The sequence below is a fragment of the Mus caroli genome, unplaced genomic scaffold, assembly GCF_978045245.1.
Source record: "Mus caroli unplaced genomic scaffold, Mus_caroli_1 scaffold_14, whole genome shotgun sequence".
NCBI classification, from domain to species: domain Eukaryota; kingdom Metazoa; phylum Chordata; class Mammalia; order Rodentia; family Muridae; genus Mus; species Mus caroli.
The window spans coordinates 88,460,074-88,475,919 of NW_028227269.1; the positions used below are offsets into that span (position 1 = coordinate 88,460,074).

At 36.3% G+C, this 15,846-nt stretch overlaps 1 protein-coding gene across 22 annotated transcripts in view; it reads left to right on the forward strand.

The window, feature by feature from the left end:
- Nrxn3 (neurexin 3) overlaps positions 1 to 15,846 on the forward strand; it is a 1,606,331-nt gene that overhangs the window by 1,461,921 nt on the left and 128,564 nt on the right. For 14 of the 22 annotated variants that reach the window (XR_015045250.1, XM_085830590.1, XM_029484639.2 and 11 more), the window contains one exon: positions 10,670 to 10,759. The exons of the other annotated variants lie outside the window; for them this stretch is intronic. Coding sequence is in view for 13 of the 14 variants with exons in the window: in XM_085830590.1 (XP_085686716.1) it covers positions 10,670 to 10,759 (90 nt within the window). In the remaining variant the exon portion in view is untranslated. The remainder of the gene's footprint in view (positions 1 to 10,669; positions 10,760 to 15,846) is intronic. 22 annotated transcript variants of the gene reach the window in all.

Below are 15,846 nucleotides of genomic sequence, written 5' to 3' on the forward strand. Positions count from 1 at the left end.
ACAGCCAGCCTAGAACCCTAAGTGGACTCAACTGCTGAAGGGAGGAATAAGACACGGCCATTTCAAAAAATCCGAGTAAACAAACACTGGAATGAGCAGTTAGATGCTTTTTTTCTTGCAAGCCCTGGAAGAGAAGGGGCCTGATTGCTGTAGTCATGTTTTTCTCCTAAAATGTCTCCTCTCATTCTTGCATACTGGTCTCTAACTGAAGTTAGAAATTAGAAAATTTTGGTGAGGAATTCTGTCTCTCTCTGTCTCTCTCACACCTCTGTCTGTCTCTGTCTCTCTGTCTCTGTCTCTGTCTCTGTCTCTCTGTGTGTGTGTGTGTGTGTGTGTGTGTGTGTGTGTGTGGTGTATGTGTGTGTGTGTTTTGCTCTACTCTGGCATCATAAATGCTTTACTATCTGTGCCATCTCCTAACTCTATCTATCCTCTTCTTTAGCAACTGGTATTTTGAAGTTAACCTTTGTTTCTCATACTATATCATAGGTCTTTGTTAATTTTTCTTTTCTTTCTTCATTTTCTTAGTGTATGTAATCATCTTTCCTTGAATTACATTAATTGTTTTTAAAGGAAACTACATGGCCATTTTAATATTTTATGTCTGTATTATCTTTGGATCATTTCAAAAAGTTCATTTGCATTTTGGGGTGCGTATCATAAATCAGCACCATTTATTAAATTTGTTGTCACTATTATATAGCATGTAGTCTCTTCTTTTGTCTTTCCTTTCATCTTCCATTCTTCTCTTTTTAAAAGGATGGTTAATTTTTAAAAAACAATCTTTACAATAATCTAAACATTCTCCAGGTATTTCTCTGAATTAAATACATTGTTTATAATCATTCTTTGTTTGTAGCCAGATTTGAGGCCATACTGCAATCTCACAAACAAATCAATTTGAATGAATCTTCCAAGTAGAGTTAACGAGGCATTGTATGAATTCAAGATGTACTAAGCTACTGCATTCCCTCGGGTGACTTCTTCACTAGAATATTTTGATTCTTAGCCTACATTACAATGTATATTCAGCTGACCTTTAAATATTATGTTAAGTGAATTATGACTGTTAACTTGATCACTCTGAAGTCGTAGAAATAGTATAATCCTAAAAAAATAGGCAAATATACTGTTTCTTAATTAACTCCATGAGGAGAGACAGTATTCAGAATATGTTCTCTGATGCTTACCTAGGCTAGTCTCCAAGTTTCAAATTCCAATGATGCAGAACTATGAGAAACAACAAATCAGGAAAATTATGTTTCACAGATAGTCTTTGAAGACTCTACAACCTTACATTAACTATTGTCTTCTCTCAAGTAATAAATGATACATTTTTGTAAATGTTTGTAGATTTTCAAGAGTCTCAGAAACTACTTTGCAATGAATTTGAAAGTTGAACAGAACTCTTTCAAGAGAGAACATCATGGTAAAATGAACACACCATTTCCTCTATACACATGTTTAATGTCATTAGACTGTAGAGAATAATGCCAGTAATAGAAATAAGAAATCTTAACTTGCAGTTCTACAGAAAGTAAGAATATGGCACACACGTTTTTCAAAGAGATTGAGTTTCTATATCTCAGGTAAGCAACCAACAGACCCAAGGAACATATATCCTAAGCCATTTCTATATTCACTTAAAAATAATGAGTAGGAGAAAAGTTAGAATAGAAAATAGTACTAGAAAATGTCCTAAATCTTACATTATATAAAAAGATGGATCTCTTAAACTTGGGAGTCATATCCACAACTTATCAAGTTCCATTTGATTAAAAAGATTTGATAAGAAAGAACCTAACATTGTCTGAGGACTAACATGGGCTCATGAAAATACATCAACAATAACAAACTAGTATGAATGCGTTCTTGGTGATTATAGCAAATGGAAAGACAGTGGGAATGTTATAAACTCATATGCATAGTGGTTCAGGAATTTCTTCCTGAACTGGACAACATAAGGATAGCGGGGAGGAAATCTCTTTGATGTTTATTAGTTCTCTAGTGACCTTCAAAGTGTGGCAAAACACTCCACTTCATTTGGGAGAAAGCACAAATAATAAAAGTAGCATTTATTACATCATGGTTTCTATATGTCAGGTTTCAGTTAGCAGCTTAGGCAAGTGTCTCTCATGAGCTTAAATGTCTGATCAGTTGTAGTCAAACTTTCCACTGGTCGCCTGCAGATGTACCTGTGTGGGGAGATTAACTGTGTTAGTGGTTGCTCACATTCACAGGGACAGAGAGCTTGTTTAATTGCATTTGTCTGGCTGTTTCTTTCTACCTGGCTGTCCTCACTACCTCAATTCCATAACTTGTCCATCTCTTTATAAACCCTCTTAAGTGTCTCTCTGTCTTTAGCCTCCTTTTAGGGACTATCTGAGAAACAAAGAATCTCTACACCTTTTATGGCTTAACAACTAAGTACAAACACTGTTCGTGTTTCCACCACATCCCACTCCTTAGAATCAGGTCTATAGAGCTGGGGAGATGGCTCAGCAGTTAAGAGCACTGTCTCCTCTTCTAGAGGACCCAAGTTCGATTCCCACCACCACCTGGCAGTTGAAAACTGATTATAACTCCAGCTCCAGGGGATTCATCACCCTCACACAGACACATATGCAGGCAAAACACCAATAAGCACCAGAAAAAGTTCCTTGAAATGATTCATGTCTTCAGTTCAGCTTACTTCTAAGTTTTGAAAATCAAACCTCGACTCAGAAATTGCAAGGCAATTTACAAATTGCAATGAATTTTGTAGACGTTAATAAAGCTACACTGCCATCTTCCTACTTTGCAAACATTTTCAGTGACTAAAATAAATGTACAAAAGATAGGCTTATTAAATTTTGCCGATGACACAAAGCTAAGAGAGATACTTCCTACAAAACGCAAGAGAAACCCAGAGGTAAACATTTTCTTATCAGTTTTGAAGGCTGTTATAAAATAAAAAAGAAAATAAATTTACTGAAATGTAATTAAAGTCCTGCTTTGAAGTTCAAAATGTGCATTGGATAGATGCAAGATTGACTAACATTTAGGGGAGGGCAATTCAACTGGGGGCTGCTATGGGCTTCTATTGGTAATAAGGAAAACATCGAATAGTGGTTGTTTAGACAAATAGTGCACACCTGTACCCTTAGCAGGTCACAGATGGATCATGAATGGAGTAGAAACAGTGACATTTAGATCCTAAAGGCACTATGTAGCTGGTTCTAGACATAGGGTCTTTCAACTTATAGTTTTTGTTTAGCTTTACGGTGTTATGAAAGCAATACACACTCAATAGCACACATGCTTTGAATTTTAATCGTTGTATAGATTAGAAATGTATAGTAAGGTGCTCTATCCTGATAGTGGTTGAGGCACCCAGTGGTAGTTATAAGTTAGATGTATGATAATGTGGGGGTGATAATAAAAATTCTAGAGTATATAGCTGAGTTATATTAAATATATGTTAAACTTGACTTATAATGTGCTTATGGTAATATAACTCTGTGATAAATACAGCAGCATCTATATTCATTCCTGGGCATGGACTTTAAGGAAGGTCTGTCTACATTACTGTTTGGATCTTGAATGTTCCCAAAGTCCTATATGTTAAATGTTTAGTATTCACGATGCCCACATTAGAGGCAGGGGGAACCATTAAGATATTTTTAGCTTGAAGCATCCTGAGGAAAAAACGCTATGGAGATGAGCATATTTGATTTGAAATTGATAAAAAGAGCATGGTACTGGCACGAACACAGACATGCATATCAATAGAATGGAATACATACAAACCCATGCAATTATAGCCACCAAATTCTTGACCAACAAAACAAAACAAACCAAACAAACAAACAAACACTGCCAAAGCACACACTTTAAGGAAAAAAAAATCATCTTCAAAATGGTGTTGAGGAAATTGGGTATCCACTTGTGGAAAGTAAAATGCAATATTTATCTTTCACCATGTACTAAGATCTACTCCAAGTGAATCAAAGACCTCCATGCTGAACTTGAAACTCTGAAAGTTCTAGAAGAAACAAATACTGAGCACACCACAATATATAAGCACAAGTAAGGGGTTTGTAACTAGGACTTTTGCACTTAGGAATTAATACCAAAAATTAACAAATGGTACCAACAATTAACAAAAGTTATGAAAGATACTTAGATCACCAAGGGCATGATGGGGACAATGACATCTCTAGGCTTCCTCTTTGTTTCCTGGTTAGTAAAGGGAGCAATTTTGCTTCAACATAGTCTATTGATGTTTCTTCAACACCCCAAAACAAATGGGATCCTCTAAGCTTGGATTGCAATTCTAAAAGGATGAGTCAAAGTATAACTTCTCCATATTTGAATTAATATCATCAGATATTTCTTTATAGTGGCAGAAAGCTGAGCAATATAATCTAAAATACCTCTACCTCTATGATTTGTCTGGTACACAGTTTGCTAAGTGCTTCCCATAAAATCCCTCAGTTAATTCTCTAAACAAATCCTTGTTATAGTTATTATAAAAATAATATTTTATATGTAAAGAAACTGAAATTTGGGTTGAAGACATGGCTCAGTGGTTAAGAGCACTGACTGCTTTTCCAAAGGTCCTGAGTTCAATTCCCAGCAACCATATGGTGGCTCACAACCATCTGTAATGGGATCTGATGCCCTCTTCTAGTGTGTCAGAAGACAGCTACAGTGTACTCATATACATAAAATAAATAACTCTTTAAAAGAAAAAGAAAAGAAGCCAAAATTTACACACATGTGAATGCATACATTTTCTAGAAAAGAGAGATGCAAATTCAGAGAGTCTACCAGCATATATTGCCAGCTTATATTTCATTAACTTATATAGCATGTCAACTTTATGATTGGCTTTTCTATAATAAGTTAACGATACAGAGCATGACAATACTGAAAAAAAAAAAAAACCTCCAATCAAATTCCTTCAAAACACTCTCTTTGACCATGGGAAGGGAGGAAGATGTTGCCATCATCTAAACTTCATGGTTCCAAATAATCTTGATTAAATTCATAAACTTGGAAGAAAGTTTAGAAGAAATGAGCTGAAAAGGTGGAGCACGGACAGTAAATGATGATGCATGTCTTATTGATTGCATCAGAGTGTCTTCAGCATCATAATTGTCCAATAAAACATGCCCCCCCTCCCCAGTATACTTTTAGGATTTGAAAGAATCATTCAGTGTTAAAGTATGTGCATGAAAAGTGTGTTTTCAGCCAACAACAGACAGGAAGGAATAGGAGCAGGGCCACTTAAGGAGCTAGCTATAGAATACTACCTTTGCCTAAACAGTTCAACTTCTTTTGCAAAGGAAGAAAATGCCATGTCATATACAGAAGTGAGTTCTGTCAGTCATGCTGAGGTCTGTTTGGTGACCACACTTCTGTCTATCTTGTTCATTAGGAAAAGTAAGTCCCCCAGGCTGAAGGAACTAGTTAAGTGGATGTCCAAAAACTCCTTACTTAATAATGCCCATGTGCTCTGGGTCTTTAAATCACTTTCTCCACTTGATGAGTTTTCTGTTTTAGAAGATTAATTTCTTTGTCTTGACACCCTAAAGGATCAAAGTCCACAACGTACAAATAGTTCCGATTCCGGCAGCCTAAAGGTGTGTCGTGTCATGAGGATTAATGAGATGGAGTTTGTAATTGCATTCTGAGCTCTTTGGTTGAAAAGCACTTTATAAATATAACATACTAGCTCTGTGTTGAGGTCCATCCATCCCTTACAAGTGATTGAACATTCTTGATGTCCTTTGGGGAGTATGCTTCCCTATCTAACTCTAAGAAAGCTGTTTTGGGAAAGCTCCACGAACATGGCTAAAGCCACACTGAGAGTACCTTTTCTTCAGTGTTATATAGTTGCTTTGAAACTCACAGAGTGTTCCTTGGGGACAGAGGCCTGGCAAGAACCTGTGAACTTGAGTGGCTGGCATTGATTTTTTTTTTGCTACCAGCCCTTGTCCATAGACCTCAGTATCCAGCTAGTCAATAGACTCCTTTTCTGTGTGTGTGTGTGTGTGTGTGTGTGTGTGTGTGTGTGTGTGTGTGTTGATAGAGCAATAAAGAAAACTTTTCTGTCCTGATTCTGTAGCTCAAAACAAAATGCAAAAATACCTCTGGCATTAATTTCATCCAGATGAATGTTGCTACAGTTATTCCTATTAGCACAGCCACATGCTTGACAACACTTCAGATGGTATTAATAGTCTGCTTGCAGAAAAGCATTTTCTGCCAGCCTGGTGCAAATTGCCAGAACCTTTAAGCTACTCTTCCTCAACTTGGTGGCACTACATCATCATTACCTGTGGCTGGACGAAGAAATCACATTTGTCAGGGCCTCAATTGCTCTTTTGCTTTCAGTGGTTTTTAGAAACCCACTTTGCTTTGGAAAAGGAATTAGCTGAATATATTTTAGAAAATATAGACATATAAACAGCAACAGCTGGAGATTCGGGAGGATATTTAGAATGCTTTACTTGTCTCATTATTAGGTGTTCTTTGAGTGATAACCTTAGTGAGACCAAACGGAATATAGTCATCTTTCTAGTGACAGCTGATAGCATGAACAACATGGGAACAAACCATAGAACCAGTGTGCTTCCTTTGGATGAGAGGGAAGTTAAGTTATGTTAACATTATTGTCCTCAATAAATCCAGTGTATATATATATATATATATATATATATATATATTCATATATTCTAGTACAGTAGCCAGTGTTTGGACTGTGGTGTTAGAGATGTTGCCTTTTGTTCTATGCAAGAATTTTCTTCTTGTGTTCATTCAGTTCTCCAGTTGCCGGATGGTTTTACTCTGTGGCGGTGATTAGTGAAGATCAAGTCCACATTTTAAAGAGATACTGTTTACCTTATTTTACTGATTATATTACTTAGACACTTTGAGCCTCAGAAAGTTAAGTGGGAAGGGGAAACGGTAAGGTAATTCTACAGAATGGTCAATGTTATGTGTATGAACCAGCTGGGCTTTGGTGAATTCAACTCAGAGCCTTCTGTTCTTCTCAATGTTATAATTTCACAGTGCATATTCTATACGTCTCCAGAAGTGGTACTAGTTGATAATGTGCTAGTAGACTGTAGAAAACCAATTATATAAAATTTCAATGACTTGTCAAGAGTGTCAGAGAATAAACATGTACATATTCTACTTCAAGTAGACTAAAACATGGCTATTTGTTTCTCTAAAATTTTCATTCTATGTAGAAGTCCAATTCATATAATTAACTTAAGTACTTATTATAAGAGCTCCCTATTCAATTTATGAGTCACTCTATGTGGTAATAACTGATGTTTCTGTCAAATCAGTAATTCTTATGCTTTATTTGAAGGAAATTATGACTTACTGTTCATAAGGCCATTCTATCCTGAGTATAGCATTATTTTTATTGAGTAATTAATTATACTCTTTAAGTGTCCATGCTAGCTGTTATATGAAATGTACAGCTTAATGTCATTGTGTATTTAATAAGAGTGTATATGAATTTAAAGTGGTTTGTGCAGCTTTCAGAATAGTCCTCTGTATGAATTCTTATAATAAAGAATATATGCCCTTCCTTCCATCTCTAGAATGGGGCTCGGGGCAAATGAACCCATTCACTTGCACATGTTTCTAAAACAGGGCTTACCAGTGTTTTAGACAAATTAAAATAAAAGCCAACAAGAACATGAAAAGAGACTAAGAATAATGTTAATGTGGTGACTTAAACCAATGTGGTTTTCCAAATGGCCTTCTGTCTTTCATGACTTTTAACAGCATGCTACATCACTGTCCTTGGTGCCAGATGCGATTAGTCTGGTGTCCAAGACTTAAACCATGCTTCTAAATGTCTTTAAAGCTGAGGTGGAGAAGAATGGACTGTCTATATTTTCAGAAAGGTCAGAGATTGATTCCAGCTGTGCTTTTCTCCATTGTTTACCGAACAGCTTCCTCTTTTTTCCCCCTGTACTATGTCCATAAATGATTTCCTACACTAGTTTATATTTAAAAGAGGATGAATCATGGATATCTGGCTCTTTTGGGAAAACCAGGGGGATATTTATATATTTATATTTAGAGAAAGCAAATAAATATAACCTAAATTAATTAACTTTGTTGTCTAGATGACCCTGGCAATTTGGACCTTTAGTTATTTCTGTATTGGCCCAGCATATTAGTAAGACTTCCCATTTTATATTTATTTTTGCCTTCACTAATTCATTACAGGGAGTACAATGTAAATCATCACTGTCTTTATCAAAGTTGTCAACAATAACCATAAATAAAAAAATACCCAATGCAGCAAAATTTATTGAAGGTGAATTCTGCATAATTCAATTTCCATTCCTCGGTATGGCATCTCATTGTCCCCTAGAAGTCCACATTATATGCCACCTGCTGAGTAGAATTAACAATCAGGCATATGAATTATTTTCAGAAAAGTACTCCATTTATATGAAAACATTTAAGAATTATCTAATTTATTTTTCATTAATAAAATACAAAGTATACTGGTCCTCCAAGAACAAATATCACCACGATCAGTAACTGGAGCTGCATGACCAGTTAAACCAATGTCCTTAACTATGGCCATATAGAGACAGCAAGAAACGACCCTCTTTCTTGATTTTTCCTCTTGCTTATTGTCTCCTATTCTTCACACTACTACACTTTGAAAAAAACCTTAAACTATCCATTAGAGTCCAGGACTGTTTATTTTTCCTCTTATCCACATTATTCATCAGTAAGTTTTTGTTTATTGCTGGTTCTAGGTCTAGGACCCAAGGCCTAGAGCTGCTGGATAAGAAAGCCTCCAATGGGTTCTGACAGCCCTTTGATATGTTGATACATTATAATTTATGTAGGCAGCTAGAGATCTTCACTGTGGGCTAGAAGCATGTTGCTTCTCATGAGCTGCTGGCAGAAAAACAAAAACAAAAACAAACAAACAAAAAAACAATCCCAAGGCAGTAAGGATTACTAGGATTTTCAGAATAATGTTTTCATCAGAGAAGACTATGGGGAATCACCATCTACCAACATTGCTATCCACTTTCTTTCTTCAACCTTCTCCCACTAAGCCCATCAAAGGAGATCCTCATTGTCACAGTTCTCGGCCAGTTGTAACTGGTGCCATGCAATGACTCTGTGATTGAAATGTGATGGGTCACTTCTATTTACTTGGTCTGAGGCTATACTACAACCTACTATTCACTCTAGCTTCTGGACTTCTCTGTAATTTAATCCTCAGCCATCTGTTTTTTAAAGATTTTTGCTTCCTTTTTAAAATATTAGTAATTTGGAGTGGAGTTTCCTAAGTTATAACACAGGCCTCTGAATCAAACATGATGAATTAAAGTGTACTGGTTCTTCCTAAATCAATGTGCAGTTGGCTGATGAGCTAGAACAGTTCCTAAAGCATGCCTTCGTTATTTTGTTATTTGAGGCATATTCATTAGGGGTGTGACTCCACACCAGCACTCTCCAAGTTTCTCCTAATTAGACAAACCACCCAAGAGTGGTAATAACAGTAACAGAATGAAGAGAGGGCATACCAGTAGTTAAAACACAATGTTTGAGCCTGAAACTAATTGAACATTTCATGCCCACGAGCAATAGTCTTCACAGGTTTTGTGAATGGATGCTTGGTCTGGAAGACCCTTTCATAGAAGGGGCATTAGTGGTGGAATGAACTGTTGAGTCAGCATGTTCTAGCAATAATGAAGTATAAATGCTCAAAGGCTAGTAAATGCCCTTTAATGGTATAACTTCCTTTGCCTGTAGTTATGTTCCTTGTAGATCCCATCTCTTTCAAATGTCCAGCAACAACAATAACAACAACAAACCGATAGAGGTCTATGGTGCCACAGGTTCTAATCTGCCAGTTTCATCTAGTTATTTCACTACTAGGGTTTCCTTTTGGAGTAAGAAATCTCCCTTTAGTTCAAGCTCTAGAGGCCAAGGCAAGAGAATTACTATATGTTAAAGCTAACCTGGACTACAGTCAGTCTTATCTCATACATCCAAATCAACCAACCGACCGACCAAGCAAACAAACAAAAACATGTAACCAAACCCTAGAACTGTCTCTTGGCCAATCTTCCTTGGATAGCAGGGGTTCAATCATCTTCTCTGGCACCTTTTTTCTTCTCTAGAGTACAGAGCAAGGACAGATGCTTGAGAGTAACACCAAGTGAACAGCCCTGTGCTCCCGAAGGGAACCCATCAGAAAAACAGTAGCATCTGCATGGATGAGGTTCTGAGGATTCCCTTTTCATTGTGAACTTGGGTGGTAGGAGAAATGTTGAAAGATTAGATACTGAGCCTCACTGTCACCAGCTCCATGGTAGGTGAGAGAAAGAAGGATGAGGAGGCGTTTAAAAAGTAGAGATTTCTGTAAATAGCCTGACTGCTTACTGATTTGTATCCCAAATCACGTGACCAACATGTGATGGAGCACTGCATAGTTGAGATCAATCTGACCTCCAACCTGTCATTCAAGGGCAGAGTGAATTCAGCTCCACCTCTTCTAACGATAAATTGATATCTATCTCTAAAACTCTTCATAAAACAAACTGAACACCTAGGATGTTTTTTCTTTAATGACCTATTGACTTTTCAGATTGTTCTTTAAGCTGTTTTTTAAACTTTAAAGGCAACACTGATAATGAACGCCTCCAAATGGTAAAACAGAAAATCCCCTTCAAATATAACCGGCCAGTAGAGGAGTGGCTGCAGGAAAAAGGTAACGGTCGTTAAACTTTCATTCTAAAATCATTTGATTCTAAACCCTCATTTTTAAAGCCTGCAAATAAATGTTCCTTAAATGATAATCGCCTGCTGCATAAATGACTGTTTTAATTTTCATTATAATTTGTGTCAGCTTCCACCTGCCATATGTTGATAAATCATGCAATAATACATCGCCATTAAAACACAGTTAAAGGGACTAACATCTAGCCTGCTGTCAACATGGCAGCCACAAACAAGGAATTTCCAGGAAACTCTATTTTAAAAGAAAAAGAAAGAAAGAAATGGATTATGGCAATTTAACCACTGCATGACATAATTTGTTAATTTGTTTTAAATTACCTCTCACCAAAGCTTTCTAAAGAATTTTCAAAAGAACTTGTTAAACTTGTATCTTGAGTCTGTTTTGGCTTTGCTATCTAGAGCATGGTTAACCCACCAACCAACCAACCAAAACAAAACAAACCACATCAAATCAACTCAAAAACTCTAAGATCAACTCTTGTAATTTAAAGTGCTTAAACCAAATGTTATAAAGGAAGCAGTGTGTATGAACATTTGTTTTTAAACAATGAAAGGAATGAGAAAGAACACATTTTTTTTTCCCTCTAAATTCAAACTGTCAGAGGCTAAGTTTCTAGGCAAACTTAATTACTTTGCAGTTGCTTCAGGAAAGTGAAGCTAAACAAACCTTTTTCACACTTTGCTGGTGTGATACCCTGGTGCATTCAGAGGATGTTTTATGCAACATGCAAGTGTAAGTTGTTAAGACAATGAGTTGATAAGGGAAAAGTCTTGTGAAAATCCAAACAACATGTTGGGATTTGCTGACAGGAACAACCACTCTAACTTCAAGAAGGCAGCGATCACAAACCCTGGCAGAATTTTCTGTGCGGTTTCTTTTGCTTACTAGAAACACACTTGCTTTTCCATGAGGAAAATTCTCTTAATCTTTAAGAAAGTGAGGGGTTCTGTTCTTCCTTGAGGCAGTATAAACGAACATGTATTTCAAGGCCTAAAAGAACCCCTTACATGTTGCAGAGATTTGATTGAGGTATGCATGAGAAGTAGTTGGAGATACTACATAATCTACAAATAAAGAAATGAAGGACCCCCGTGTATGCTTCAGATGTTTAGACATGGAAAATCCCCACTGAATCTTAACTGCATGCCTTATTTTCAACATATGTGGTCTAATTAAAAATAAATTAAGAATAACTCTAAAAAGCAAATAATTGTGATTAGTAATCAACAGCTCATAAAGTCCCTTTAACGTTAAAGACAATGATTGCCTCACTTTTAAAACAGAAAGCGATGCATGCCTGAGTCTCATGTGCCTGAGAGAACTTTTGTGTTTCTTTTAATTTTATGTTAATAATATTTTTATTTTATTCCATTGCCTTTTGAAGTCTAAGTTTAATAGCATGCCAGGCATTTTCATTTGTACAAACCATTATAAAGTGGTTAGTAAGCTTTTAGTTTTCTTTCTGATAGCTGCGTTATCAGCTGGCTTTCATGGAAAAAGGAAGCCCTCATACACACATGTCCAGTGCTGGGAGGAAAAGGGTGGGTTAGGCGGTATGGATGGGTGTATCTTGGCTTCTTTATTAGATACATATATATGTAAGTATGTATATATTATTGGACAAAACACTGGGAAACAGATTACTGTCTATACTGTTTTCCCTGAAATTACTCTTTATGTAACTTGGGTGAGTAGCATCTATTTTCTTTACCTCTTCCTCTATCTAGCTAACTTCATTTGCAAATAGAATGGAAATTTGCACTGGAAGACCTTGTTTGTGAATATGGGTATAAGGAGTAAATAAATAAATGGAAGGTTAGACCAGTGCCTTCTGAAACACATGGGGTGTCTTTTTGGAGTTCTTTCTGCCACTGGGGAGGAGAGCTAAGTCACAGCATTACGGAGTGGGTTTGCTGGCTCTGTCGACTATTGACGGACTTTCTGACCTTAGACAACCCACTTAACCTCTTTGTGTCTCAGATTTCCCATATGAGGAGAGGAGAAATAATGCTGCTTATTCCCCCAGGGTATTCTGAGATTTAATTAATTAGTCTTTGTGCAACACTGACTAGAGACGTGCACAGATTTAATTTAAACCTATGTGAACTTGATGTTAAAATGAGGCAACAGATAATGACTTCCAAAAGGATGTGAATCTAAAATGAAACAGTTACATGATGCAAAGCCTGTTTGTTTTGCTGTTATTATCAAATTTCATGTTAATTTCAATAGAAAGATCTTCATACTCCAAAATTATATGCATGTGTATTTATAATACACATTTATTCATATGTACACATATTTTTTCTTATAAAGATATTAATCATTGTGAATTACAACAATAAGAATGATATCTGACATTGATTTTGAGACATCTTGGGCAAATAATATAAACAAAAACTTTCTCCAGTTAGTTCTGTGCATTTTTCATACAGAGAGGATGCTAGAACTATGTTTCTGTTGTTCATGATCTCTTGTGCATCTAAAGAAAACTGAGACACTGACAGGAAGACATGGGAGGAAACAGAGTGCTCTCTTCCCCAACTGATTTCTAGCTCTGGCCTGAACTGTGTAGGTAAAGTACAGAGGACTAGGGAAAGTCTGTAAAACCAAAGGAAAAAGACCTAATCATGCAAACAAGCTAATAGAAACCCAAACCCTTCCTGTGGCATGAATTGAAACTTGGATAGTCCTTGTCACACTCACCAGTGTGTTGGCCCTAAGAATTGATTGGTAGAGTCTCCCTTGTAAAGCAATGATAACAAAAAAATAAAGCAACATTTCAATCTAACAGCCTCAACTATGGCATGCCTTTCCTCATTTTTCAGTCATTCTTGAATAAGCAATGGCCACTTTATGGAGTGGACTATAACAAAGAGAATGAAGGCAATCCATCATTTCCAGCCAGTCTATTGCAGTTTGAATTTCAATTTTCTCCGACTGCTTTTCGTTTTTAAGTATTGGCAGAATGAATCTTTCTGGGAAAGTAAGATGAGGACCATTATAAGAGATTGGCACTATGAAACAGTCCAAGGATACTAGAACATAAAATCTTCTACATATAATCAAGGCTACTCAGCCATTAACTAATCACAAATGCTGGCTTACATAGAAAAGAAAGAGGGAGGAAGGAAGAGAAGATGAAAGATTAGAAGAGAGATAGCATCATAAATGGGCAACAGTTGTACATGCATGGGGTCTTTCTAGTTTAAGATGCTAACATTCTACCCAAGAAATCTTCCACTAAACAGCTTATTCTAAATCAGTATGTTAAGCTCCTCCAAAAGGTGATATGAAGATAGGCAAAAAATTTATTCTGTACATCTATTATCCTAGTTCTATTGTAGTAAGTGTATCGCTCCCAAAGAAAGAAATATGACCTCTAGCCCATTACCCTGCACCACTGTGCACTGGACATGTTGCAACTCATGTGAGAACAAGAGCAAAATTATGGAAACTGTCAAATGGTGCCAACTCACAGGACACTGAGGAGATTTATTGGCAAATATCAATGAATTGAGTACATCCCTAGGAACTGGAGAATTCTATCACTAAAATATGAACCTTTGTATGGTTCTAAGATTCTTATGAAGTGTGGATCATTTCCACCCTAAGAAAGTTCCCCAGACTAATAGAAGAGCAATATTATTTATAACTCACTCAAATAATAACCCTTAAGAGTTTCCCAGAGAGTAAAGTTGACACTTGGCTAAAGAGTACACCGTGACTATATGCTCTTTCTCTTTTCTCTTCTTCACACCTTCCAGTAGTTTTCACTGAGAGGGTATATCTACACTAAATTCCAGAAATCCAAGGGTAGCGGTACATTATGCAAATTAGAGCTGATTGTACTAGTGATGGAAGTTGAGAAGCCAAACCCCACAGCATACCTCCGTTTGGTGGGGCTTTTAGAGAGAAAGCATGGCGTGAGTAGCAAAAAGTAGTTTATATTTATTTACACCTAAAATAATCCAGGTGATTAGATGAGAAATTAGTGGCTCTGTTGATTCAGGACAGATGTGTCTAATTCCAAGAATAGGTTTCTTTTCTTTCTTTCAACTCCATATGGGAAAGCAGATGGAATTAATCTAAAGAGAAAACATGATGGAAGGCCATAGCATGTTGCTGTCATGACAAATTATCATGAGGTTTTAAATGCTGCTTTCCACTCATGGCAAAGACCTAGTTTGAATTTAAAAACATAAGTTGAAATCATGGAGAATAAGGCTAGTTAGTTGAATCCTACATTCTAAATTGTTCTACCATGATTTTTTTTTTCTGATCACCGTTTCCCCCCCCCCACCCCAAAAAAACTTGAAATAAGATGAACTATTGGCATTTTACAACCTATTACCTACCATGTCCCTACATCATTCAATGGGTTTTACATTTTGTTTTCTTTGTCATTACCCATCTTTCCCTTAAAATATATTCTGATTTTTCTCCCCTTATCCTCTTAAAAACCATTTTAGGATTCCCTCATCCCCATCCCCATTCTTATTCTAGGAACTTTATCAATGCCTAATTACTCTCCCATCTTAGAGAACAATCTATTAACTTATCATTCCTGCCTCCAAATTATGCATCTATTATTATGGTGTTAAATAGCAAATGCTGATAGAATATTACTCGCTATGATGGTTTATGGGAAAACTCTGTTTCTGGTGATCAGAGTGTCCATTTTTATAAGTATGCAATGAATCTGAGCCTCTTAATTGCAGTTTAATTTCAGTAAATTTAATTTAATTACTGAACCTAATTTTTAAACTCAATGTTCTCAGTCACCTCATTGAGTTTTGTTTGCTGCATATCATTCTTTTCTGTTGCCATTACATTAATTTGTAACTTAAATTAGAACACTAGGCCACTATGGTTCATTCTTGTCATGATCAGAACTAGATGTTTCTGTTATCCTTGATTATATGTGTCAGGAGACTGGAACACTGCTCATATTTAAACAAAGATGTCTTCTTCCTTTGAATAAGAAAAAGACTTAGTTATCCTGGTAACTTAGGATCTCTAGCTAGACAGCGGAAGAGATAATTACCATGAAATGT